Source organism: Lontra canadensis, unplaced genomic scaffold, assembly GCF_010015895.1.
Source record: "Lontra canadensis isolate GAN:19392208 unplaced genomic scaffold, GSC_riverotter_1.0 scaffold66, whole genome shotgun sequence".
NCBI lineage: Eukaryota > Metazoa > Chordata > Mammalia > Carnivora > Mustelidae > Lontra > Lontra canadensis.
In genome coordinates, this window is record NW_022631060.1 from 2,522,235 (window position 1) to 2,549,464 (window position 27,230).

Here is a 27,230-nt window from a genome sequence, read left to right on the forward strand (position 1 = left end):
CCTGTTCTGTGCTCAGCTGGGAGTCTGCTTGTCCCTCACTCTCTGCTCCTCCCTCCACTTGTTCTCTCTGTCTCTCAAATAAATAAACACTTAAAAAAAAAAAGGAAAATGTCTTATATAGAGAGAATGGAATATTATTTAGCCTTATAAAAGAAGGAAGTTCAAGCATTTCTAACAACATGGATGAACCTGGAGGACATTACACTAAATGAAGTAAGAAAGACACACGATCTCACTTATAAGGAATCTAAAATAGGCAAACTCAGAAGCAGAGAGTAGGATGGTGGTTTCTAAGGGTTGTGGAGGGGGAAAGGGTGAGGTTGTTCAAGGAGCACAAAGTTTCAGTTATGCCAGATGATTAAGTTCTGGGGATCTAATAATGTACAGCTATGTGAATATAGATAGCAATACTGTATAGTGTACTTGAAATTTGCTAAGAGGGTAGATCTTAAGTGACCTCACCATCAAGAAAGAAAGAAAGAAAGAAAGAAAGACAAACTATGTGAGGTGAGGCATATGTTAATTAGCTTGGTCGTGATGACTATTTCACAACATATAAATGCATCAAAATGTCACGCCATACACCTCAAATATATATATATAATTTTTATTTCTCAATTAACCTCAATACAGAGAAAAGACACACAGAAAAACGGATCATGGTGGATATTAAATACCTATGACATTTTGCTGTCATTAGGTCAATTTAAAAATTGTGTATGTGGTTTTAAAATCATCTTAGTGGATGCTAGAACAAAACTATTGTTGCTTTCTGCCTCTGCTCTGGAGACTTGGAGCTACCAGCTTCCCCTCTGGGCAGATGTTAGGAGGGTTTCCTAATATCACAGGGAATCCACATTTCAGGCACCGCCTTTGTCTCCACCGCCTTTTCTGGCAATGGAGGGCTGCTGTGCTCATCTGGGAGGAGGCTTCCTCATTGCTTTCCAGAACATTCCATTACAGGCTTCTTTATGCTAATCTCTACCTATGGCTGCTACTCTATTTCACTATCAGAAATCCAACTCTAAATCCCAACTTTGTAACAATAAAACTATAGTCCACCATGATGTAAACTGCAGGAGACCAGAGCCACATCTGCTAGGCTCCCTGCCATGTCCTCAGCACAAGGTCTGGAACATGGTGGATGTGCAATAAGTTATTAAATTGAATTAAGAGGGGCAGTTGATTTTGTAGGGAAGTTTTTTTTTTTTTTAATTTGCTTATTTAAGTAATCTCTACTGGGGCTCCAACTCAGGACCCCAAGATCAAGAGTTGCACGCTCCACTGACTGAGCCAGCCAGGTGCCCCGGAACTTGTTATTTTGGATGAACAGACTTGGAGATTTGGGCTGATAATTCAGGTAAAACTCAGGAGTAAGTCTAACTCATTTGGGGTGCCTGGATGGCTCAGTAGGTTAGGTGTCTGGCTTGTGATTTTGGTTCGGGTCATGATCAGGTCAAGCTCCTGGTCGGGTTTTGCGCTCAGCTTGGAGTCTACTTCAGATTCTCCCTCCAACTCGTGTAGCACCCTCTCTCTCTCTCTCTTTCTCTCAAATAAATAAATAAATAAATAAAATCTTTATTATTTTTTTTAAATAAAAACTTTTAAAAAAAGAGGAACTCTAACTAATTCTTCTTTTTGGTGGGGGGTGGGCAGGGTGGTCTTCCTGTGATTTGAAGGCATCTAAATACATCTCTTTTTTCACATCTGCCCAAAATAATTCTTCCTAGAGAGGAGGCAAGCTCTTCCAGAGACTTGAGGGTTGTTTTTTTTTTTAAGATTTTACTTATTTTTATTTGATAGAGACACAGCGAGAGAGGGAACACAAGCAGGGGAGTGGGACAGGGAGAAGCAGGCTTCCCGCCAAGCAGGGAACTTGATGCAGGGCTTGAGCTCAGGACCCTGGGATCATGACCTGAGCCAAAGGCAGACGCTTAACGACTGAGCCACCCAGGTGCCCTAAGACTTGAGGCTTGGTTCCAGTTCTTTAGCTACTGTATCTCCACAGGTTACTTACCCTCTTTTTTCACCAGTTATAAGGGGGATAAAACTCTACAGCCTGTTGTGAGGAGATAATGCATGGAAAAGCGCGGGAACGAATACAGTTGCAAGAACGAATACATTCAGGAATACAGTTGCAGAGTGGGCGTTCAGAAAATGGTAGCTTGGAGGTAAGTTTCCGCTGTTACTGGCCTGGTTGTTTTTCCCTGTGTTCCACAGGGCAGTGTTCCAAGGTAGACACAGGCCTCTAGGGCTGGGTGGAGGAGAACAAGACTTCTTTTACACACACTTTCCTCCCATGTTCCCACCTCTCAGTTTGCTGAACCTGATTTGGGGGGTTGAAATGGGCAGTGCAGGACATCTGTGAAGGAGGCTAAGTAAGACAAACGTGGGAGGCCAAAAAGGCATCCGGGGGTGAAGGCCATTGTTATTCCCCTGTGAAAGGTGGCAGTGGAACTAGACTGGGTAGGAGGTTCAGGGGCACCTGCCTGCTGGGGTTGTGATCCCAGAGTCCTGGGATCACAGCCCCAGGCTGGGCTCCTTGCTCTGTGGAGAGTCTGGTTCTCCCTTTCCAACTCCCCCCTGCTTGTGTTCCCTCTCTTGCTATCTCTCTCTCTGTCAAATAAATAAATAAAATCTAAAAAAAAAAAAAAAGCTATGCCACAGAAACATAGGAACTGGAAAGATGATCCAGCTTAACTTTTTTTTCCCCCAATCTTGGTCAAAACATAAAAATTTACCATCGTAACCATTTTTAAATGGACATTACAGTATATTAACTACAAGCACATTATTGTGCAACAGATTCCTAAAACTTTCGGAATTTTCCATCTCGCAAAACAGAAACTATGTTGAATAATTCCCCTCTCCCCTCCTCTCCCCCAGCACCTGGCAAACACACCACTCTACTTTCTGTGTCTAAGAGTTTGACTGCTTTAGATACCTCTTATAAGCAAAATCATGAAGTGTTGGTCTTTCTGTGACTGACTCATTTCACTTGGCATCGTGTCCTTAAGGTTCACCCGTGTCGTAGCAGATGACAGCATTTTTTTTCCCTGCAAGGCTGAGTAATAGTCCAGTGTATGCCTATGCCCCATTTTCTTTATCCAGTCATCAACTGATAAACATTTAGACTGACTCCACCTCTTGCCTATTATTCATAATGCTGCAGCAATGAACACTGGTGATGAGTACCTCTTCCAGATTTAATTGCTTTGACAACCCTGACTCAGAGTTTGGGGTTGAGTACACTGTTCCAAAGAAACACTCAAGGGCCAGTATAGGTGGGACCCAGGCTGCTGGGCTCTGGAGAAACACAAAGTCTGGCGCGCTCTATAAATAATATCCTTTTTAATTCTCAAAAATGGCAGAGGTCAGATAGATGCCATCCAGTATGAAGAAGAGAGCTAGACTAAGAAACTGCAAAGCGTAAACTTCCCGCGGTAAGCAGGGTTCTGTGGTCCGGCCCCACCGATGCCCCGCCCCTCCTCAACGACTTGCCCCGCCCCTCCTCAACGACTTCCCCCGCCTCCCGCGGGGCCTCGCAGTGCATGTTGGGGCTTGCAGTTCCGGCGTGAGGGGCCGTGCGCGCGCATCCACCGCCGGGCGCGACTTCCTCCCTCGGCCGCCTGCCGTCGCTCCCGGAAGCTGAGCAGGTTAAAGTTTCAGCCCTTCCTTTCCCCGCCCCTTAGTCGCGCAGACGGCCAACCCACGTAGCTAATAGGTGGCCGGGCTCGCGCTTTCTCTTATCTGATTGGTTTAGAGTCTTGTAGGCTCTAGACAAACTCGCCGGGGATTGGTCGAATCTTCAGTTTTGAAATTTCGGAGGTTTCGCCGCGCTGCGCGGCCTCACTGCGTCTCCGAAGCGGTGAGCCCTGGAGACCCAGAAGCGAGAGTTTTGGGCCGGCCGGGGGCTCTGCTAGGGAGGCCGCCGGACTTGGATCGGAGCAGCACTTAGCAGACGCGGTGCAGTCGAGTGAGTGCGCGGGGCGGCTGGCGGGGCTGGGGGTGGTTGGCGGTTCTCTACCCTCCCGCCAACTCCGGACCGGGGGCGTGACACCCCCCGCTTCGCCCCGCGGCCTGGAAATGCACGGGCCACTTCTTCCAGGTGGCGAGGTGACCTGCCTTGGTCCTGGGGCCTGAGATGACCCCTTATCCTCCGCCTAGGTCACCAGATTCCGAAAGAATAATATTCCTCTCCCTTTCCGGTCGGGTGCCTTGTTTTGTGCTGGGAGACCCTTTGTTGACCTGGACGCACATGAAACGCACAGCAACCCGGGATTATGCCAGATGGCATTTCTGTACAGTTAACCCTCGCTCAACACCTCCCCCACCAGCTGAGCAACGTTTTAAATTGACCATTTCCGGAGGCCAGGGCCGCCCCTCATTTGTCCCTCCGCAAGGACTTTCGCAGTTAGCGAGCGGTTCGATTCCATCCCGCCGCCGTGGTCTTCCCCGCGGGTGCCCAGGCCCAAACCGGGCGCCCACCCTTCAGAGACTGAAATCGAGCCGGCGGCATAGATTGTGGTCAGGAGCACGGTTTAAATCCAGGCCCCGCCCCTGATTTACTGGGGGACTTCGACTTCTCTTTGCCTCAGTTTCCTCATCTGCACACGGGTGTCCTTGAGATCATGGTGGGCGGTAAATGGGACGATGCTCTACCTGAGCACTGAGGCAGGGCTCAGTAAGTGGGAGCAGCTATTTATGATCGCGACCAGACCTTCGCTGAGGTGTGGTAGACGGTTAAGTGCTCCACTTCCTGCACCTCAATAAACGGGCCCCCGGTCTCGTGGGTGGTGTGAGGGAAGTACTGGGAGAGGAAGGTGGGCTCCCTTCTCCCTTGGTGGGATGTTGGCTGTCCTGATTTGTGCACACAGGTTCTTCACGGGCAGAAGAGATTTTTTCCTGTTCTTTCCAGGAGCCTCTGTGGTACACTGATCCTTTCTTAGAGTCATCTTCTGTTCTAACTTATAGTGACCCTTTTTAAAGGGCCAAGCTGAGGTCTCAAAACAAAACAAAACAAAACCTTTATCATGGAAGAAGCCTAAATAAACACTTTTTTTTGCACATTGTGAAAGAAGCTCTCACCAACTCTGCTATTTTGAACAATTAAAGAAAAAAGATAGTATAGTGTTGCTTGCTGTAGCTCTTCAGCGAACCTTTGTTTTGGTTTTGGCTTCTTTAAACAATTTTCTCTTTTCTGGCCTGGAACTGGGGTCCTGCCTTTTGCCAGGGCTGAGCTCTGGAACAGAGGGTCTGAGGGGAGGGATGGCAGCACAGAGGCCATGCCTGTGATTGACTGGCTTCAGAGCTGTCTCTGCCCAAAGCTTCTGCCGTCCTTTGTAACTGCCCCTACCCTGATTAGGGCTGCTTCTGGCATCTAAGAGCAGGAGCCTAACCTGTGTATGGCGTGCCCTAACCTGTGTAGAATGGTGTCCCTGTGTGTTGCCTGGGGGGAGAGGTACCTATAGGATGTTTATTTCTAGGTGTAGAACTGACAGATGAATTAATTCATTCAATAAGTAGTCCCTTTATGCCAGGCACTGTGCCAGGCTCTGGGCTTTCATCTGCAAGCAAGACAGACAAAGGCTTGCCCTGGGGGAACAAGTGTTTAGTGGGCAGAGACAGGCAGTAAGTGAACAGATAGATACACAGTTACCCAAGTGCCATGCAGAGAACTGAAATCTATAGATGGTATAGTGGTGGTGGTCAGGTCCTTCCTGAGTTGCTGAGATCCAGGTGCAAATCGGAGACAGAAGTTTCCAGATGGAGGGCAGATCTTGCTTGAGGAACAAAGGCTAGTGTGCCCTGGAAATCAGGCCCCATGAAGTCTTGTGAAGCTGCAACAGGGCCTGGTGTTAAGCTCTATAAGGTGTCAAGGGATCAGTGATTTAGAACCTCCTTCCGGGAGCTTCGATCTTTTTTTTTTTTTTTTTTTTTTTTTTTAATTTTTTATTAGAGAACTTGCGCAGAGTGGGGGAGGGGCAGAGGGAGAGAGAAACTCTGGACTCCCAGCTGAGAGCAGAGTGACCCTGGGGTCATGACCCAAGCCAAAATCAAGCCACTTAACCGACTGTGGCACCCAGGCGTCCCAACCAGGAGCTTCCGTCTTCAGTGGGAGGCTGAGCTCTGCAGTTTCTTGATTTTAGGGGTGTAGATCAGGGTGGTGGGTCATTGTTGTGGTATGAGACATGCCGTCTGTTATGATGGCTGATGTCCATCCCTCATTCATTCCCCTGTAAGGATATTTATTAAGCTCCTGCTGTGACTGTAATGAACACTTCTTCCTGACCTGGGGCTTTGATGATGATTTTATAACAGCCTTAAAGAGGATACCTGAGTTGCTGGTTTGTTTTAGAAATGAAGAGACATTGATTTTGTGTTTTTTGTATTTTCTGAAAATTAAGACATTGTTTATCCACTCCCCTCATGCTCTCTCATTCATTTCTAGGGCATTTCAGTTTAAGGGAGAAGGTGGTAGGGGGCTCTTTGGAGAGGAGCATGTCTCTGAACCCCTACTTACTTACCACCTCCCTTGGAATGCAGAACCTTCTGTTCACTGACCTTTTGAAGAAGCTGTTGGAGTGATGTTCTTTGGCCTGATGCCAAGGGTCAGCTTGTGTGTAGCTCAGGGTGGCTGTGTCTAGCCGTTGCTCACCCCTGGGTAGTAAGAGGACAGCCCACAGGCCTGAGATTGTGCAGGTAGAGAGGGGTCCTGTGCTGCCTGCAGTTTCTCCCTGATCCAGGAAAGCAGTTGGACATGTCTTGTCATTTTAAGCCCCAGAAAAGGCCATTTGTAAGGACTGTTGCTACCGGAATTGGCTGGAAAGTGTGGACTTAAGGGGACAGTGGGTTGGGGGTTGGGGGGTCAGTTGGGAAGGCATTTGAACAGCAAGAAGGGGGGGCCCTCCTTTTTGCCACAATGTGGTTAGTGGATTGGCATTTGGGATTTTGCCCCTTTGGGGGTGGCTGTGAGCAGAAAGGGGATCTGATTCAGTTACTGGGTGATTGTGGCTGAGGACAGGAGCTGGGCCCTGGCAGGCTCTTCCCCTGGGGGAGGTCCTAGCCCCCAACCCTGAGCCCTTGGGCTTCTTGTTCGCTTTCACCAGCCAGAGTCACCATGGGGTCGACAGCCCCAGGGCCCATTCACCTGCTGGAGCTATGTGACCAGAAGCTCATGGAGTTCATCTGCAATGTGGACAATAAGGACTTGGTGTGGCTGGAAGAGATCGAGGAGGAGGCCGAGCGCATGTTCACCAGGTAAAGGCAGGCGTGTGCTGGCAGGAGTTTCCTTGGGAGCACAGCAGCCTTCATCCCTACCTGACCCGCAAGACAGGCTGCCAGGGTTTCCCCAGAGTGCGAGGTGTGCTGGCACCTCCCCTAGGATAATGGGAAGAAGGGGAGGTGGTCCTGGGCCGGGCCTCAGGATGGGGCTGCAGAGGCTCACCTGGGAGCCTTGCTCCGCTCTGTGTCTCTGGGACGAAGCCCCGAATGCCTGGCAGGGGGCTTGCATGTGGCCTACAAAGCTTGGTGCGGGTCATCCGGGCTCGACTGTCACTGCCAGGAAAGGCGTGGGGCCAGGCTGGGTCAGGGAGCGGGCTTGCGGTTCTGGGGCGGCTTCGAACATCACTTCCTCGTACCAAACAGAGAATTCAGCAAGGAGCCTGAGCTGATGCCCAAAACACCTTCTCAGAAGAACCGACGGAAGAAGAGACGGGTTTCCTATGTTCAGGATGAAAACAGAGACCCCATCCGGAAAAGGTTCGAGGAGGGTCAGCTGGGCAGGTGGGGTCTGCGGAGGATTGGCGCCCGCCAGGAGGCATTGGTTCGCAGGCGTTCATGGGGAGCAGAGGCCGGCAGGGGTAGTTGTGGATACCATGTGGGCCATGCTGAGGGGTAGAATGTCCCAGGGAAATAAAGCGTGACCGAAGACCCCTAGACGGTGGAGTCCAGAGCGCGCGTGCGCGCGCGCGTGTGTGTGTGTGTGTGTGTGTGTGTGTGTGTGTTTGTGTTCTGGGTCTTGGGGGATGGGAAGGATTTCCAGAGGTGGGAGAAAAAAGAGAATCCAAACTTCTGCTTGGCTGCAAGGAACCAGAGGTGTGCACCAGGGTTCCTCCTGTTGCTGGGTTTGACGATGTCCATGGAAATGACTGTAGGTTGCAGAGTACTGGGGGAGAGAGGCTGGGTCTTGGGGTCAGGCAGTCCCTAACGCACACACCCTAGCTCTGCCCCTTCTCGGCTGGGTTAATTTTCCACCTTTGAGCCTCAGTGTGCTTGTCTCTAAGGTGAGGAGGGTGGTCCCCGCCTCTCAGGGTCTTCTTGTGGACTTAAGCGACAGCATGACTAGAGCCTCCTCAGCATGACTAGATGCGTGGCACAGTGCGATCTCAGTCAGCGGGAGCTTTTTGTGAGTTTAATCTTCCCAGCGGTTCTGTCCGGTCTGGCATTGTCCCAGCTTTATAGGTAAGGTGGCTGAGGCTCAGAGAGTAGCAGCCGGTGGTCTCGGCTGGCGTTTGGCCTTGGTCTTCCCCCTGCCAGCCCTCTGAGTCATACTCCATGCAAGCTAGTGGCTCCTGGGGAGATGGGTGTGCCCCTGCTCGATTGTGGGATGCCCCTTGCCGTGTTGGGTTGTCTCAGCTTCTGCTCCGGCTGCCTCCGGCAGGTTGTCCCGCAGAAAAACCCGGAGCAGCCAGCTGAGCTCCCGGCACCTCCGCAGCAAGGACAAGGTGGAGAAGCTGGCCACGGTGGTGGGGGAGAACGGCTCTGTCCTGCGGCGGATGACCCGCGCTGCGGCAGCAGCTGTGGCGGCCACCGCGGCGTCCGCTGCCCCCTCGTCCAGCCCCGAGTCTCCCACAGCGCTGACCAAGAAGCCCCCGAACAGCCTGGCCGAGGGCCAGCTGGTGCCGGTGGTGGAGATTAGCGTCAGCGAGCGCCGGAGCGCCGAGCAGCACCTCTGCGGGATCAAGTCCTCCCAGTCGCCTTCCGGGGCTCCGTCCCCTCCAGCCGCAGTTCCTGCCTCCCCTAGCACCTCGATGTCGGAAGGGGAATCAACCCCCAAGAAGCCAGAGGTCAGGAGACTGGAATCTGTCACCGTGACCTCCCTAATGGCCACACCCCAGGACTCCAAGGGCCGAGGGGTCGGAGCAAGCCGGTCAGCCTCCAAGCTCAGGATCGCGCAGGCTTCCCCGGGCCCGCAGGACCTGTCGGGCTCTCCGGCGTCCCCGTGGCAGGAGCGGGTGCTGGCTCCCATCCTGCCGGACAACTGCTCCACGCCCACGGGCACCCGCGTGGACGCGCAGTCAGTACGGCGCAGCCTGATCGCACCATCCTCCCCTGGCCGCCAGGTGTCGCTGGCCGAGAAGTACTCGCTGGTGGACCGAAAGGACAAACCCGTCCGCAGGTCTAGCAGAAGGATTGGCAAGAAAGCTGCGGAAGAGCCGGCCCCCTCGGCCCGCATCATCTGTGAGTCAGGGGCGCGGGGATCCGCAGCGGGTCGGGGCGCCGTGGAGGGTTCTTGATGCCTGGCTCAGCCAGAGGAGCTCCGGGGAACCATCTAGCAAGGCGCTGTCCCTAGAGCTTTCCTCAGCCGAGTAAATGTGCCCTGTCTGCTGTCCCCTACCGTAGCCGCTGCTAGCCCTATGTGGCTGTTGAGCTCCCCAAAAGGTGGCTAGTGTGATTGAGGAACTGAATTTTTAGTTTTATTACATTTTACTTAATTTAGATTTAAACTAGTGGCGACTGTACCGGAAAGCGCAAATCTAGTCCGGCACTCTTATTTTACAGACGAGGAAACTGAGGTCCAGGGAGGTTGGCCACAGTGTCCCTGTGATTAATGGCCAATGTTGAGGTTCAAACCTAGGTCTTTTATCCAGGGCCAGTGTGTTCCACTTTCTTCCCACAGAGGCTCACGTAGACTGACCGCATTTGTAGGCTGCCTCCTGATAGCACAACTGTTGGTCTGGGGATCCTGAGGGGAAGAGACTGGGCTGTTCGCCACAGCAGGCTCATTCTGGCGGGACAGAGAACTCAGCCATTTACCTGCCCTGTGACCTTAAACAGATTACAGAAACTTCTTCGTGGGCCTCCACGGTTAACGTTAACCACTTTTTTTTTTTTTAAGATTTATTTAATTATTTGAGAGAGAGTGTGTGCGCAAGGGGTAGGGCCTGAGAGAGGGGGAGAGGGAGTCTTAAGCAGACTCCGTGCTGAGTGTGGAGCCCGACATGGGTCTCATCCCACGATCCTGAGATCACGACCTGAGCTGAGACCAAGAGTCAGATGCTTAACCTTAACCGACTGTGCCACTCAGGCATCTTTAGTGTTAGTCATTTTTATCCTCATCTGGTCCCAGCTCAGGGGATATTGTTCTGGTGGGAGCAGCTATTATGAGCCACACAGGAGGACGGGCAGCTGGGAGGAGTCTGGGCTGGCTGCCTGGAGGAGGTGGGGTCTCACCTGGGAGGATTTTGAAGGGTGCCCGGGCTTTGGCAGGTGGGAAAAAATATGGGGAAAGGTATCCCTGGCAGAGGGAACAGCCTGTGCAAACACCCAGAGGAATAACATGGCAGGTAATGGGGTATCCTGGGTTCATGTGCCACACAAGGGGCTTGGGCTTGACCCCACTGATGCAGAGGATGTCATCCCTTGATGGTTGTTGAACGGCCCCTGGCACTGTGTGAAAAATGGCCAAAAGGAAGGGAGTGAAGGAGGCAGGGAGACTAGGGAAGAGGCTGCCGCCAGGGTCTAGCCAGAGAACAGTGAGGCAGTGGGATTGATGGAGAAGAAGGGCCAGGTTTTAAGTGAATGTGTCTCACAATTGGGATCAGCGTCAGCCTGGCGCTTCCTGATGTGTGAAACGCTAGGTTGTCATTTGGCCCTTGCAGCAGCACTGTTAGCCTGTTAGAATTCCTGCACTTTACAGAGAAGGAACCCGAAGCTTATGGCAGGCACCTAATCTATAAGATTGGGAAACGGGCTTGAGCTCTTTTCAACCTTTCTGGAATGGCAGGCTGTTGGCTGAGGAGGCCTTGTGGAGAGCCCTGGAGTGGGGTTCGGTCCGGCTGGTAAGGCCGTCTCCCCTTGCCAGGTCTTTTCCCTACCTGGGGAAGGACTTGCTCCGGGTCATGGGGCCTGAGGACCGCAGTCCAGGCACCTGGCCCACTGTCCATGTTTGGATTCTCAGAGTGACTGAGGTGTCTGACTTGCCCCGGCGGTTAGCTCACGCCTGAATCTGATCCTTGGAAGGGGTCTGATGAAGCGGTTGAGCCTGGAGCTCTAGAGCCGGGGCGGGGGCGGGGGAGAGACTCTAGACAAGTCTTCCTCACTCTGAGTGCGGGGCTCGTCCACCTTGAGGTGGAAGGAGGAGGGAAAGGAGGGAGATGGTAAAACCTGGCAGTTACGCCCTGGAGTCACACAGAGCCTCGGTGACCTGGGCACACCCTTCTCAGGACCTCAGTTTTCCCATCTGTTGAATGGTGAGAACACTTGCCTGGAGTGTTGGACCTCATCTTAGTGCGAGGGGAGGGTACTGGCTCGGTCAGTCTTAAACCATAAGACTGCAAAAGGCCTGTGTTCCTGAAGCTCCATCTGGTCGTGGCCAGGCTGACCCTGACCTGAATTGGGCTGCAAGGATGTGGAACAGTGAGGGAGCGAGGCTTCCTGGAGGCCTTCCTGATGCCTAGGCTCCGGGACTTGGCTGACAGGCAACTTGGGGGTGGGGGGTGTCTTAGTTTGTGTTCCCCCAGAAGCAGCCTTGATGTCAGCATTTGAGTGTAGCTTGTTAATTTTGGAGGTGCGGGAAACGCCTGCAGCGGGGTCGTGGGGAAGTGAGACAGGAAGGCCTGCCCGTGAAGGGGCCTGGTGCTGCGGGGGGCGGGGTGGGGGGCACCCCTGGAAGTCAGGTGGGGCACTGAGGCAAGGGGCTGCCGGGCGGGGGCATTCATTCCCTGGGCTCTTGGCCTGGTGTGCGCTGGCCAGAGGGAGCCAGTGGGCTGGCGGCGGGGTAGGGGGGTGGGTTGGGACATGGTTAGGCAGAGCCTGCTTCAGCGTGTTTGAAGGGTCCTGCTCCTTGGGCCAGGCTCCTCTTTGGGGTCCCCCCAACCACCACTGTGTTGGGAAACAGCCCATCCGTCCCTTTGCCGGGACTGACGCCATCTCCCTGCCACCACACCTGGCCCGGGGCCCGAATGGCATGGAGATGGCACTTAACATTCCGGAGGAGTCCTTGCGCAGGCGGAAGGTGCGGTCACATGGTGTCTCCTCATCCCTCGGCTCCCTCAGCGAGCGCTGAGCTGGGATGGGAGACGAGGAGGGGAGCTGTAAGGCTGCTGGCCCCCGCAGGTGGGAGCAGGCCCCACTTGTGACTGCGGGCGGGCTCTGCCCCAGGCCTCGCTACACTCCCGGAAGCAGGGTCCTGCTGCTCTTCTCTCTGCGCCTCAAGTTTGCTGCTCCAGCCCTTTGTTCTTCTTCCTGCCTTCCCTTATGCCCATGGACACTGCATGGCCTCACCTCGGCTGCCTCTCAGCCTCACCTCAGGAAAGTCCGCCCTTTCCTGCCTCACGGCCTTCGCAGGTGCTGTTCCTTCCACCTAGACCAACAGCTCTCAACTTTCGGTCTAAATAGCTGCTTCCAGTCTTAAAAATTATGGAGGACCCCAAAGAGCTTCTGATGATGAGGGTTCTTTCCATTGATAGCTACCATATTAGAAACTAAATCTGAGGGATGTAAAATGTTTCAGTACTATTGAATATTCTCTGTAGTCCTATTACTTATTTCGACAGTAAAGATTAAGAATATTATTCAATACTTTGATATTAAAAAAAAACCATTGTCGATTAACGTTAGTTTTTTTTTAATGAATAGAATAAGTAACTCTTTTCTAAAACAACTGTAAGGAGGAGACTAGGCACGCTCTACATCTTGCAGATCTTTTGCATGTGTGGCTCGAAAAGACGCATCTGGGTTCTGTACTCCCATCTGCTGGCTTGTGTTGTTTGGGTTAAAGCATATGAAGAAAAGTTGGCCCCACGCAGATACGTAGTTGGAAAAGAGAGGAGTACTTTAAAAGTCTTTAAAGATAATTGTGCACATTCATTTTTTTTTCCAGATAATTTTGTGCATTCTTAATACAAGTGGTGTCTTCTTAGAAGCTCATTGCAGTGTAGAATCAGAAACTATCCTTGATTCCACCCTGGTCTGTCTTTCACTTTCAACGGAACTTTTAGCCATGTTTGATTTTGTAGCGTCGTGCATCGATCATTTGGATGTTTTACTGAGTTACGTGCATCTTCTAAATGTCGACACCCTTCATCATCTGTTTCTTTAAAAGGAGCACATTTGCTTTCTGATCTTACCGGAAAAGTCTTTAGATATTGGGAAGCTATGAAGCTCATGGTAGTGCATACATATTTTTCAAAATTCTATTTTTGGCCTTTTTGGGGGGCCTCCTTTTTTGAATTATTGGCAACAAATATTTATTGTTTCATATTAAGTGACGGGCTCACTTCATTTTTTAAGATGCTTGGGTACTGCCATCTATCCAAGACTGAATAGCCATGGTTTTCCAGTTGCCTTTTCAATGAAAAATAGTTCCGTGAAAAAGTGGCTAGTTGAGCTGGGTACTCAAACATGGCCACTTTCCGAGGGACATGGCTGGGCACCAGAGGGCACTACGCAAACTTTCCACCCTCTACACAGAGGGTTCAGAAAACACACACTTAAGTTTAGATTTGATAAAATTCATAGTTTTTACTCCTTCATTGAGGACATTATTAAGGGAAACGACATTTCTGTGCTGAGTGTGGCGTACAGCTGGTTTCGTGACTTCTGTCGAGCGCTCACGCTCCAGCAGTCTCACCTAGCATTGCTTTTGCTCTTTCAGGGCAAATCCCAGCACAGTGAGAAGGGAAAATTGTTTCTGTGTTGCAGTGGAAACAGGACTTCACGGATCCTGGCTGAAAGGGTTGGGGACTTGACTTCCAGGAATCTGAGAGTACGCTTTGGGAACCACTGACCTGGACATCCTTCTCCCTGCCAACCCTGCCCCTTTGTGTCCTTGTTTTCCTTCATGACCCAGCCCCTAGACCAGCTCAGATCCTGGCCCCCTTATAGTCTTTCAAAATCCTCTGCTCTTTCCTGTAATCACACATACCACCTGTCTTTCACTACATTGTTTGATGGTTATATAGACCGGAGAGTGGCTCTGTTTGTTTTGCTCACCATTAGGTCCCCAGGGCCTGGCTCAGGGCCTGGTACATAGTAGGCCCTCAAAGAATAATTGCTGAATGAAAGAGCTGCTTTTTGTTGGGCCCCATGCTGGATGTTGGGGGCCTGGAATCAGATATTCACTAGATACTCATAGCCCTGTGAAGGACCTAAGACCTACCCTCAGATGGGCAGGTTGCCAGCTAGGGAGTAGTAGGAGACATAAGCCAACAGCTCTACTGAGGGCACTAGGAGCAGGGAGAATGTGCTCAGGACCTCTGTGCCCAGTGGAGGGTGGGATCTCTGGGATGGAGAGGGTCTGTGTTTAGTGAGAAAGGTCTCTGAGGTAGAGAGGGCCTGGGTCTGGTGAAGGAAGAGGTCTCTGGGTGGAGAGGGTCTGGGCCTGGTGAAGAGAAAGGTTTCTGCAGTGGGGAAGGTCTGGGTCTGGTGAAGGGAGGGGTCTCTGGGGTGGAGCGGGTCTGGGTCTGGTGAAGGGGGGCCAAGCCCCAACCAGCACCTGGCTCTCTGGGCCTATTGGAGTGGCACCTGGCCAGTGTCTGAGGCATCATTCATTCATTTGTTTTCCCCTCAGGTCACAGTTACCTGGAGAGGCTCCTGAATGTTGAGGTGCCCCAGAAAGTTGGGTGAGTTCAGTTCTAGGGCTTGGGGAGCTTTCCAGGGCTGGGCAGGGCACATGGATTCCTGTGTACGGGAGCTCCAGGCTAGAAGCATTTCCTGTGCCTGAGCTTTCCCTCCTGGTGGGGACTGCCCACAACTATAGCCGCACACAGTTGTCAGCCCTGTCCTGGCCTTGACTCTTCCAAGCCTTACCCTGGGGGCGTAGGTTTCATGGGTTGGCAAATCCAAAGGGTCTTCTGGCCCTTCTGTGAATCAAGAGGTGGCCTCACAAGACATGAGAGACAGTGGCTTATGGGGGCATGCAGGATTGGGGTAGAGCCGGGAAGGGGCTGACATCCCAAATGCAGCTGAATTTGGAAGCTGACCATCCTCATCTGCCCAGGCGGCAGCCACTCTGGGGAGCTGCTGCCTCTGGCTACTGTCCTCCTGGCCTGCCTGGCACTGTGGGTTTGTGACCCAGGCCAGTGCATCTGATGGGGTGGGGAAGGGCTCCTGTGAGGAGGACCCAGGCCGGCTGGGCATGTCCCACATGCCTCTTGCTCTGCTTTCAGCCCTGAGCAGAAGCCCAGCAAGGAGGCTGAGCCCGTGGAGGCAGCTGATCCGGAGGTAAGGCAAGCAGGCCAGGGAGAGGAGCGCTCAAGGGCCTGGGAGTCCCAGGTGAGACCCCAAAGCCTTGGTTTCTCCCCCAGGTCCCCAAGAATGCGCCCCGCAGTGCCACCAAGATCACCATTAGCACACCTGGCTCACGGCCTGTGGCTGGTGGCCAGGAAACGCCCTCTGAAGGGCAGCAAGGTGAGTCTGACCTGCCGTGTACCGAGACCAGGGCCGTGCTGGCCTTGGTGGCCTTGGCCTGACTCTGTCTGTCTGTCAGAGGCTTGTGTCCCCCCTCCTGGAGGCAGTGGGAGGAACCCTGTGCTGGGGCGTGAATACCTGGCCTTGTTATGTCTCGGCCGCTGGCTCACTTCTCACCTTTGTGGGTCCCCTGCGTGAAGAGGATAGGAGAGCTCTGGGCTCTGGCACCCCCCGACTAGCTGCCACAGGCGGCCAAGGCCTGGCTTATGTCTCCTTAGTGGGAAGAGCACGAGAACTATGAGGTCTTTGAACATGGCTTCTCAGCTTTGTGCGGGGGTCAGGGACAAGGGCCATACCAGCCCTGTAGCCCATGGGTGAGCTGTAAGGTCCCTTTGGGAGAGAGTATTAAGCAGGAGTGGGAGATGCGTGCTCTCCTTGGGCAGTGAAACAGAAGGTACTACCCCCACACCACGTGTGAGGAGCCCTTCCCTCCTCCCGTCATGCCGGCCCCAGCCCATAGGCCCTATAGGAGTGCGGTTTCCAAGCCGGGTGAGGGGTCTGTTAGAGGCTTCTGCTCCTGAAGGGTACCCACCCCCACCAACTCTCAGTGTTGGTGGAGAGACATGGTTGGGGTCACCTCGATAGGACTGTCCTGCCGTTCTTGTCACGGGGCCAGGCTGGGGGGTGAGGGAGTCCACGGGCAGGGCATAGCATGCTGGGCTCCGGATGTCCCCAGATGTCTTGAGGCCATTCAGGGCTGAGGCTGATGGTGTCTGCCAGGAAGAGAGCCTTGACCCTGCCGTGGCTGCTGCTCGGGGCGGGGGGGGGGGGGGGGGGCGGTGGGGCCCTGGCCCCTCCAAGCTGTTCCTGCAGCCTCATCAAAATTGCTCTCTTCACAGAGCCCAAGGCTGACCAAGCAGATGGCCCCAAGGAGCGCCCCCAGAGTGTCAGGTTTGCATCCAGGCAGGGCCTTGCAGGCAGCAATTCTGAGGGGCCCAGAGGGGCATGAACCTGGAGTCCTTGTTCGGGAGGGTGGGCATGGGGTTGGGGGCCTCTGTTTCCTCTCAGCGGGGAGGTGAGGGGGCCTAGTACTCTGGCTGAATGAAGGAGCTGGCTCACTGCGATGACACAGACGAGGTCTGGGAGTGGATAACCCAATCCCAGACCCTGTCCTCTGCACCTTCTCGGCTGTGTGACCTGGGACAGGCCACTTCCCTTCCTCTGGGCAGCAGAGAGTCAGTCAGGAAGACCCCATCTCAGCAGAGCTTTTTAGTCGGGAGCCCTCTGCTGGGCCCACTTCTGTTCATGGGGGACCTCTTACAGGATGAGGTTGGGGCTCTGGGGAGGGTCCTGGGCTCAGCCCTGCGCCGTGCCTCTCGCCCCGCTGCGGCAGGAGGAAGCGCAGCTACAAGCAGGCGGTCAGTGAGCTGGACGAGGAGCCACAGCTGGAGGACGGGGAGCCGCAGCTGGAGGACGAGGAGCTGCAGGCCCCCAGGAGCAAGACCCCCTCCCCGCCCTGCCCTGCCAGCAAGGTGAGCGGGCGCCCGCCTGCCCGCCCTCCCTCCCTCCCTCGGTGCCCCGCCCCCTATGGCCTTGTCCTTACCCTGGTCCCCTCCCGCAGGTGGTGCGGCCCCTCCGGACCTTCCTGCACACCGTGCAGAGGAACCAGATGCTCATGACCCCAACCTCGGCGCCCCGCAGCGGTGTCATGAAGTCTTTCATCAAGCGCAACACTCCCGTGCGCGTGGACCCTAAGGTGAGGGAGCCCATGGCCCTGGCCGAGCTTTGCTCCAGCCAGCTGGTGCGGCCGGAGGCTCCAGTCCCCTCGGCTGCCAGGAGGAGCATGGGTCTAGACCAAGGCAGCCGTGACCTGGCCCTGGCCAAAGGCCAGCTCCCTCCTCTATGGCCACTGGAGGACTATCCCTGCTCCTTGGGCTCTGCACCACAGCTAACAGGCTTGGCTGGCTGTCCGTGACACCTGGGCCTTGGCCGCTGGGCTGAGAAGTAGTAGAAATGGCTAGCTGGCCAAGGCCATGACCATCCATCCCCACGCCCACTCTGGGGGCTTGAGTAGTTAAGGTGAGGGACACACGTGGACGCTGTGCTCGCTGGGGATGGGGGCTGCTGAGTTGGCAGGCAGCGGGGGGCTGCTAATGAGAGGCTGCGGGCCACACACCGATGCTGGCATGGCCAAGAGGGTGGCCGGCTTTCAGGGCGTCCTCCAGCCTGCCATTAACTCCTGGCTTTTTCCTTGTCTCCTCTTTCCCACAGTGCAGCTTCGTTGTAAGTAAAGCCTTTTTCTGTCCTGGTAACCTAGCTCCCCCTAGCACTTACCTGGTTAGCCCCACTCCTGCAAACCCACCAGCGTGTGTAGAAGCACTAACATGGGAAATGGAGGGGTGCGGCCGAGGGAGTGGGGGAACCGGAGGCGCTGGGTGGCTGCCTGGAGACGCCCAGCCCTTCCGGGTGCCCTCCCCATGCGGGCCCTATCCTCTCTGCCTTGTCTCTGCTCCCGGGAGGACGTATGTTGAGCTCAGAACCTCCCTGAAGCCAGGGGAGGCAGAAGGGGTGCGGCCTGCGGCCGTTGGAGGGGGCCACAGCTTGGATTTCCCCACAGCACCTCCCTCCCTACTCCCCAGCTCTGGGCTCCCCCTCAGGGTTTGGGGCTGTGAAGAGAACAGATAAGTTGTCTCTGATCCCCAGAGCCACCAAGATGGATTGGGTCACAGACCTTCGCTACTGCCCTGAGGGGCGGAACTGTGGGGGAAGCCAGGGTTCAAGGCTGAGTTTTGTGGGTGTAGCAGTGGAACTGCCAATAGCAGCCTCTGGAGAGAAGGCCACGGAAGCTGTTCTCTTCCCAGATACCTCAGAGCTGAGCCGGGTCATGGGCCCTGAGGAAGGAGCCCCAGATAGCCAGGATCGGCTCAGCCTGGAGTCTTGGCTTCCTGGGGTCTCCTTGGTTCCCACTGGTGCTTTGAAGGGCCTGCTGCTAGGAGGGCTTCTACCTCTTAGCGGAGGGCCTCGGGCTAGACAGGTCAGGGGGCTTCCCAGCAGTTAGACAGGTAGGCCCTGAACTTGCCTCTCCTGCAAGGAAGCTGGTCCCCTTCAGCTGAGCATCTGGGGCTGGTGGGCCGTTTCTCCATTCGGAGACAGGGGGCGTAAATGGGTCACAGGGACCTCGGGGCCTTGGACTCCTTTCCTAACCTTTGGCTGAGTTTCCTTTGGCTACAGAATGAGATCAAGGTCATTTCATAGAAATGGATGAGCCAAAGTCCTGTGTTCCAAGCACCCAGCGCAGGCCTTGGTACGAAGTGATTTTGAGTAAAAGGCAGAGAGACTGCTTGGTTGAGGCTCCTGGAGGCAGAAGGGGCTCAACAGGCTTGGCTTTCTCACCTGCTGCCTTGGCCTCAGTGTGGCCTTTGGGAAGCAGCGACAATCCAGCCCACCTTGGAGGCTTGGGACAAAGGGCACACATGGATTCTATGACACGGACAATTCTTGCTTTCTCCTGTAAAGTTCACAATGCCCAGGACAGTTTCCCTGGCCTGTGTTGGGAAAGGTTAGCACTCAGACTTTCAGAACAAAACCAGTTTTGCTGAGCCCTGTGGGAAGCAGGAGTCCGCTCAGCCCTTGGGGCAGGAACCGAGGGTGGTGGGGCTCCAGGTACCACGTGAACTTTGCCTCCCAGGTGTGTTCCTCACCAGACAGCAGGGGGTGGGAGTTGACTTCTGCCTGGGTGACCTTGAACCTGCAGAGTTACATCTTTGACCAAATGTGGAGTGTCCGCAGCCACTGTTGCTAAGAAATTTTTAGTATTAAGTTCTTTCTCTCCATCGTGGGTGGCGACGACACCCATGCTGGCGGCGGGCCTTCCTGTGTGTCCCGCAGTCTTTCGGGCTCCGTTCGTTTCTCTTCAGTAGCTTTTTCTCTCTGGATCAGATGGCGTTTCATTGACTTACTTTCACGTTTATTGATAACTGCCTGTCTTTATCATTCTGCTCTTGAACCTAGGCACTGAGTTTTTGTTTTTGTTTTTGTTTTTGTTTTTTATCTCCGTTACTGTATTTTGAGCTCTCAAATTTCCAATTTACTTTTTTTCTGGATCTTCTGTCTGCTGAGATTTTCTGTTTTGCCAGTTGTCTCAAGAACGTGACTACTGTCAAAACATTTTTAGAATAGCGGTGTGATAGTCAGGGTCCTGTGTATGCGTCTGCCCCTCGCAGCTGAGCCTCGGCATTCGCACACAACCTGACAGTTTTGTTTTCTCCATCCATACTGTACGCTTCCTGTCTCTGCGGTTCTCCCTCTCCGTCCCCCAGCCAGGAAGCTGAGGCTTTATTACCCTGCTCTGCCTCGTGCTTCCACGGCCACATCTGGAGTCAGCTGCTGGGCGGGAGAGGAAGGAGCAGCAGCCTTGTCCCAAGCTTCTGGGATCACAGCCCCGCAGTAGGGAGGGGAAGCCTCTCCTCCCTCAGGGTTTTGACACTGCAGGTTCTTCTAACTGCTGCTGTCCCCACTGTCACAGGGTTTTTTGTGGCCTGGGGCATGAGAGAAGGAAGAAAAGGACAAACGAAGATCGGGCTTTCTGCATACTCTGAGCATTAGACGTCCCCTTTCCACTCCCTGAGTCAGAATGAGAGGGCCTTTCCCACATTCTGTCTGTCTGCACTGCACAGGGCCCTTTGGGGTTTCAGACCTCATTGAGTTTAGATGAGAGGAAAAATAATAAACTTACTGTGGATTCAGTGATGCTCCAAAGCCTGCTCTTCCCCTTCTGTCTGCCCGCATAGCCCTCACACAGCTGCTCCATGCAGGCGTTTATGGCCATGTTCAGTGGGAGAGGCTTCGCGGAGGTCTGCTCTCAACCAGGAGGAGCCCTGCTCTCCATCTTTAGGGCCGTATTACCTTGGGCCCAGATTTCTAGGTGGGAAATCTGCAGTCAGAGGCCAAGGGGAAATGGACAGTCACTCATGCGGGGAGAGGGGCCTCCGGGTGGCCGGGCCCAGAGGCGAGAGTCTGATGGGAGGCAGGAGAGGGGTCCAGGTCCCAGCCTCCACCCTCTTGCCCCGGCCAACAGGGGGCAAGTACTGCTCTTGTCCTTGGCCAGGGAGTGCTCCATGTCCCCACCTGTGCCCTCTGCTTGCCCCCTGCTGTGCCTTTGGGGATTTCTGGGCACTCGGAGGAGGAGGGTCTCAGCACTGATCTGCTGAACAACCAACTAGTACTTTTAAAAAGTGGTAAAAATCATAATGTTCCTGTATCACAGAGAATCCGCCATCTTTAATTTTATCTCCCCAGCCTATAGTCATCTTTGTTAGCATTTGGCTGTATTCCATTTTTTTCAAATATTGAGAAACACAAAAGAGCGCGCGTGTATGTGTACACATAGCATGAAAGTGACAGCCTAGTACTAATAGATGAACATTATGTACCCACCATGCCCTGGGTAGAACGTTAACCGCAACTTCTACAGCTGTCTGTCCCTTCCCAGTCTTATCCTTCCTTCGCTTCGCAAATGCACTTTAACATAGTTGTAACCAGAACATAGATCCGTGGGCGCCTGGGTGGCTCAGTGGCTTAAGCCTCTGCTTTCGTCTCAGGTCATGATCCCAGGGTCCTGGGATCGAGCCCCGCATCCGGCTCTGCTCAGCAGGGAGCCTGCTTCCCCCTCTCTCTCTACCTGCCTCCCTGCCTACTTGTGATTTCTGTCTGTCAAATAAATAAATAAAATCTTAAAAAAAAAAAAACATAGATCCAATTTTGAGCCCGATTTTTGTGCTGCTGCGATGTGGCAGGGTTTAGTCAAGGGCACTCGGGAGGCCTTAGGGCCCCCCCAGAAGGACTGTAGCCCCAGACCTCAATCTGATTGGAGAGGGAGGCACGTTTGGGGGTGGCTCTGCCTCTCTAGCACTCTGGCAGGGGCCCAGGGGGCACCCCCGCTGCACCAGGGCCTCACTTACCCCCCACCCCGCCTCATCCCACCCCACCCCACCCCACCTCGCCCCAGGAGAAGGAGCGGCAGCGCCTTGAGAACCTGCGGCGGAAGGAGGAGGCCGAGCTGCTCCGCAGGCAGAAGGTGGAGGAAGACAAGCGACGGCGGCTGGAGGAGGTGAAGCTGTAAGTGCTCTGCCTCCCGGCCCCGGCCCCGGCCTCGGCTCCACTCGGCTGGGCTCCCCACCACTGCCCTGTGCCCGCAGGAAGCGTGAGGAGCGCCTGCGCAAGGTGCTGCAGGCCCGGGAACGGGTGGAGCAGATGAAGGAGGAGAAGAAGAAGCAGATCGAGCAGAAGTTTGCTCAGATCGACGAGAAGACTGAGAAGGTGCGAGCCTCGGGCTGGTGGGCGGCCGCGCTCTGGGCTGGGCTGCACCCCGGTGGGCCGCAAGCAGGTCAGACTCGGGGGGCCGTGGCTTCCGGGTGCCCCTCCCTTCCGGGTGCCCCTCCCTTGGGCCGTGGGGAGCAAGCAGGTCTTGCAGGGGCAGGGGGTGCAGAGTTCTGCGCCCGTTCTGCAGGGCTGAGTGAGGAGGGGTGTGCTCATGGACACATCTGGGTGGGCTCTGCAGGCCAAGGAGGAGCGGCTGGCTGAGGAGAAAGCCAGGAAGAAGGCAGCAGCCAAGAAGATGGAGGAGGTGGAGGCGCGCCGGAAGCAGGAGGAGGAGGCGCGGCGGCTCCGGAGGCTCCAGCAGGTATGAGGGCAGGTGGGCCGATGGGCTCGGGCTTCAGGAAGGGTGGGGAAGGCTGGCGCGTGCCTCAGTCCCCCAGCACGGCTGGGCGCACCCCACTTGGCTGGGCTGGTCTTGGGGGCTCCCGTGGCTTCAGCCCCGGAGGAGGTTCAGCAAATGCCTGGGAGACGTGGATGGTGACAGGAACTTCCCTCCCATTTGCTGTGGAGGAGACAGTTCGAGAGTTAAGCGTACAGACCCCAGAGCCCGACTTCCAGTCTCGGCTCTGCCACTTTGGCAGCTGTGTGACCCTGGGCAGGTCGCTCGACCTTGCTGGGCTTCAGGTCCTTCCGGTAACAGTGGTGTCTACTTGATAGGGTTGGTGTGCGGATGAACGACAGGGAGCACGAATCTGTCACTAGGGGGTTAAGTACAAATAACTATAATTTATTTTTTATTTTATTATTTTTTTTAAGATTCCATTTATTTATTTGACAGAGATCACAAGTAGGCAGAGAGGCAGGCAGAGAGAGGAAGGGAAGCAGGTTCCCTGCGGAGCAGAGAGCCCGATGCGGGGCTCGATCCCGGGACCCTGGGATCATGACCTGAGCCGAAGGCAGAGGCTTTAACCCACTGAGCCACCCAGGCGCCCCAAATAACTACAATTTAGTTAGTATCTGCTACGTGCCAGACACCGAAGTACGTTCGGTGTATGAACTCAGCAACTTCCTGCGGTTGTGGGTATTACTGTTGTTCCCATTTATCCATGAGGAAACCGAGGCCAGAGAGCTTAAGCCACTTGGCTGGGGTCACACAGCAGAGGAGTCTGTCTCCAGTCTCTGCCCTTGACTGCCGGCTCTGCTGCTGCACGACAGGCACTTTTCCTGGTGATTCTTGGTGGAGCTCTGCCCGGGCTCTCGCCGCTGGGAGGGAGCAGCTCTCTGCCCACACTGTCCTCGCTCCTTCTCCAGCCCCTTCTGCAGGCCCTCCCCTTGCCTGCCTGAGGCTGGCCCGAGGCCCCCGACCGACCTTGCTCTCCCTTCACAGGACGAGGAAGAGCGGCGGCACCAAGAGCTGCAGAAGAAGAAGGAGGAGGAGCAGGAGCGGCTACGCAGGGCCGCGGAGGCCAAGAGGCTGGCGGAGCACCGGGAGCAGGAGCGGCAGCTGGCCGAGCACCGGGAGCAAGAGCGCCGGAGGGAGCAGGAGCGGCTCCAGGCCGAGAGGTGAGGGGCCCACTCCCCCGCTGGCCCAGGCGGCGTCCTGGCATCGTGCCACCTGCTTTCTGTGAGCGTGTGGAAGGGAGACACGCATAGCCGTCACCAGGAGGCGGCTGCCCCCTTCACTTGGGGTCTGCGAAAGGGCAGACTCTTCTCATACTGGGAACTGGGCCAGGACTCAGCTTCCTGCCCTGACAGGCTCTCGCTTGGTCCTCAGGGAGCTGCAGGAGAGGGAGCGGGAGAAGGCGCTGCGGCTGCAGAAGGAGCGGCTGCAGAGGGAGCTCGAGGAGAAGAAAAAGAAGGTAAAGGGGAGTGGGCCTGGGGCTCCCGTGGGGTGTGTGCCGACCTGGGGGTCGCTGGCCCAGCAGGTGCCTCGCCTGCCTGACTGCCTGGGATTGGCGTGGGGAGGGGGCGAGGACACGCTCAGTCTCCGCCACCGGCCTCAGGAAGAGGAGCAGCGCCTGGCCGAGGAGCGGCTGCAGGAGGAGCAGCAGAGGAAAGCCAGGGCGGCGGCGGCGGCGGCGGCGGTGGTGGTGGCGGCGGCCAGCAAAGGCCTGAATGTGACTGTGGATGTGCAGGTGAGGCCGGGCACCCGAGTGGAGAGGCTCTGGTCTCTGGTCCTTCCCTTCCCAGTAGCTGAAGGCACAGACTATGTACTAGGACCGGAAGAAAGAGGAAGGATACAGGTGGCCCAGTTGTTTTTACCATTTTCTTACTCTTAAAAGTAGAATTTGTTATTTAAAAAAAAAAAAAAAAAGGGAAAGAAGAAGAAACTAAATTCTTTTAGAGAGTATAAAGTGAAAGAAAGGTACCCTTACAGGAGAGAGCTCATGACTTGAGCCAAAATCAAGAGTTGGACACTCAACCGACTGAGGCAGCCAGGCGCCCCTTGTACCAGAATTTCTGTAACAAGCCCTTGTAACAGCATAATGCTCTTACAAACGACGCACATGGGAGGGTTTTCATTGCAGTATAGCTTATGAGGATGCATGGAGCCAAATGTTCATCTATAACAGATGGTTAAAGTAAGCACCAGTCATGGGGCTCCCAGGAGGATATCCCTGGCTGTTGGAGACACATTGACTAGGAAGAATGTTTGCAAAGCACTTTAACTTGAAAAAGGAAGATACAAACAATGAGTTCTGGAACACTGAAAAGAAATAAAATAAAATGAAAATTTAAAAAAAGAAAGGAAAGATACAGTTATTATGGTATGACTTTTTTAAAATTAAAAAGTGAGCCCCTGAACCTTTCTTACTCCCCATGAGATGAGGGGTGCTGACTAGAGCCCTAGCGGCCCTCGGCGGTGAGAGAGGCAAGAAGGTGGGCCAGGGGAACTGACAGCCATGTTCGTCTTCTCCAGTCTCCAGCTTGTACCTCCTATCAGATGACGCCACAGGGCCACAGGGCCCCCCCCCAAGATCAACCCAGATAACTATGGGATGGACCTGAATAGTGACGACTCCACCGATGATGAGGCCCATCCCCGGAAGCCTATCCCCACCTGGGCTAGAGGTAAGCAGGGCTCAGAGTTCCCCAGGATACCTGGGTCCTCTCTTGTGACATCTTGGATCCTGGACATAGTGGCTTGCCAGCTGTGGGTGCCAGGAGGCTCTTGTACTCACGGGCTGGCTACTCGGCCCAACAAGCCTGTGATGGACCTTGGGATGTGCCAGGGGAGGATGGGCACTGTATGGCCAGTGGGCTTATCTGAGGACCAGTTGGATGGTGGGGGGCGCCTCTCTTCTTAAGAAATGAGTTAAATTATGGCTGGCGCCCACAGGCATGGTGCTGGCTGTTCCCGCTTGGCTCTGTGCCCCGCCCTTGGAGCCCTACCCAATGGGCCAGCTGGAGGTAGACCCAAAGAAGCAGCTTCGGGTAGGAGTAACACCAAGATGAGCTAACAGGTTTTAGGCAGCACCCTAAGAACTGGAGCTGGCAGTTCCGGGCAGCTGGGGAACGCCTGAGGCAAGGACGCTTGAGCAGGATTTGATCCCGGAGTAGACAAGCTTCGATGTTTAAACAGGAGCGTGGGTGGGGGTGACCAGGCCACCAAAGACCAGGATGCAAGGCCTACTGGGAAAGGGGTGGGGCCCGTGTGTACCATGGGCACTTTATCGAGTGAGCTGAGCTGGGCTGAGGGTGGGATGCAGTCTCACTGCCCGGAGAGAAGGGCCCAGAGCCTCATAGGGGGTCAGCTCTCTCCAGAAGACAGCTTGCTTTGGTGTCACCTTGCTTGAACTCCATGTTGGCCAGAATCTGATTTAGTCTCCTTAATGTCTGATATCAGGTCATTTGGGAGGTGGAAGCAGGCATGGGGGTCAGCATGCCCGAGGGGCCCCCTAATGGTGCTTGACCTTCACCAGCTTAACCTGGCTCAGTTTTCTCATCTGTGAAGTGGGGGTGATGCCTGCTGAGAAGGGTTATTTAGGATGAAGTGAGTTAGTGTTTATAAGTGCCAGGCGCATGTTCCACTTCCTGACCACCCCCGCCAGGGACCCCCTAACTGGGCTGTGTGCCACCCATAGCCTTGGCCCAGGGGCTCCATTGGTAAGCTCCCTGTGCCAGGGGACGTGGCAGTGCAGGGGGAGAAGCACCCGAGCACAGCGGTCGGGGAATGTAGTATGTGCTTACGTTCTGGAGCTAGACTTGGTCTCCAGATCCCAGCTCCCCCCAGTCGCTAGCTGTGGGCCCTTGGGCAAGTCTCACCATTATCAAACGGGGAGGATGAAGGAGCGGCCTCCTTGGTGGCTGTGGGGATAATGAGGTCATGCAGTGTGACCCAGGGCCTGGCCCACGTGAGCACCTGGGGACCCGTGTTCAGGTGAAGCTTCCAGAGGATGGCGGTGGGAACAGGCAGGAAGAGCATTTTCAGGGAACAAGGGCCCTGAGAGAGGAGCCAGTGTGGCAGACATGGGGTCATGCTGGGGCGGAGAAGGCGACAAGGGGCCGGGGGTTGGAGAGACTCACGAGGAGCCCCAAGGCAGTGACCTGACCCTCCGTGTCCCCCCGCAGGCACTCAGCTAAGCCAGGCCATCATCCACCAGTACTACCACCCCCCAAACCTGCTCGAGCTCTTTGGAACCATCCTCCCACTGGACTTGGAGGACATCTTCAAAAAGAGCAAACCCCGCTACCACAAGCGCACCAGCTCTGCCGTCTGGAACTCGCCGCCCCTGCTGGGTGCCAGGGTCCCCAGCAGCCTGGCCTACAGCCTGAAGAAATACTGAGGCCCCCGGGCTTTCTCAGTGGTCTCAGCCCCTGTGTGTGTGTCTGCCTGTCCGCCCCTCTCTCGCTCGGTGCCATCCTGCCTGGTGTTCTGTCTCGGGGGGTTTGCCGTGTGTATATAAATGTCCTCTGTGTGCTGCAGGCAGAACGGGGCCCAGGCCTGTTGGGAGGCTGCACGGGTGGGAATTTGGGGGAGAACCAGCCCAGCCCTGCCTGGCCTGCACACAGCACTCTGTAAATAGGTTGGTAGAATTCAGCGGAATTTTAGCCTCTAGTGTTCGAGAGCTAGAATAATAAAGTCTGTTCCTTCAAGCCTGCTGTGGGTATTGTGGGGATGGGGGGCCTTGGCAGAATGTCCTGGACCCTGGCCCTGCCGCCCTGTGTCTCAGGCCACCGGTGGGCTGGGGGCCAAGGCACTGTTTCTTCCCTGGGCTGTGCTTCCAGGTCAGCCGGGTCTCCCATGTCAAGATGCTGAAGCAGTGGGTGATTCTGAT

At 54.9% G+C, this 27,230-nt stretch overlaps 1 protein-coding gene across 1 annotated transcript; it reads left to right on the forward strand.

Moving 5' to 3' along the window:
* The first annotated feature begins 3,707 nt into the window (after positions 1-3,707).
* INCENP (inner centromere protein) lies at positions 3,708-27,048 on the forward strand. Its single transcript, XM_032879220.1, is given in 20 exon segments — positions 3,708-3,976; positions 7,110-7,260; positions 7,648-7,761; positions 8,663-9,462; positions 14,795-14,846; positions 15,393-15,447; positions 15,531-15,633; positions 16,533-16,584; positions 17,027-17,165; positions 17,255-17,389; positions 17,905-17,916; positions 21,641-21,750; positions 21,831-21,951; positions 22,193-22,315; positions 23,339-23,514; positions 23,726-23,810; positions 23,955-24,086; positions 24,872-24,919; positions 24,921-25,023; positions 26,524-27,048. Coding segments are annotated over 19 exon segments (2,715 nt in total). The 5' UTR covers positions 3,708-3,976; positions 7,110-7,120; the 3' UTR covers positions 26,739-27,048.
* The last annotated feature ends 182 nt before the right edge of the window (positions 27,049-27,230 follow it).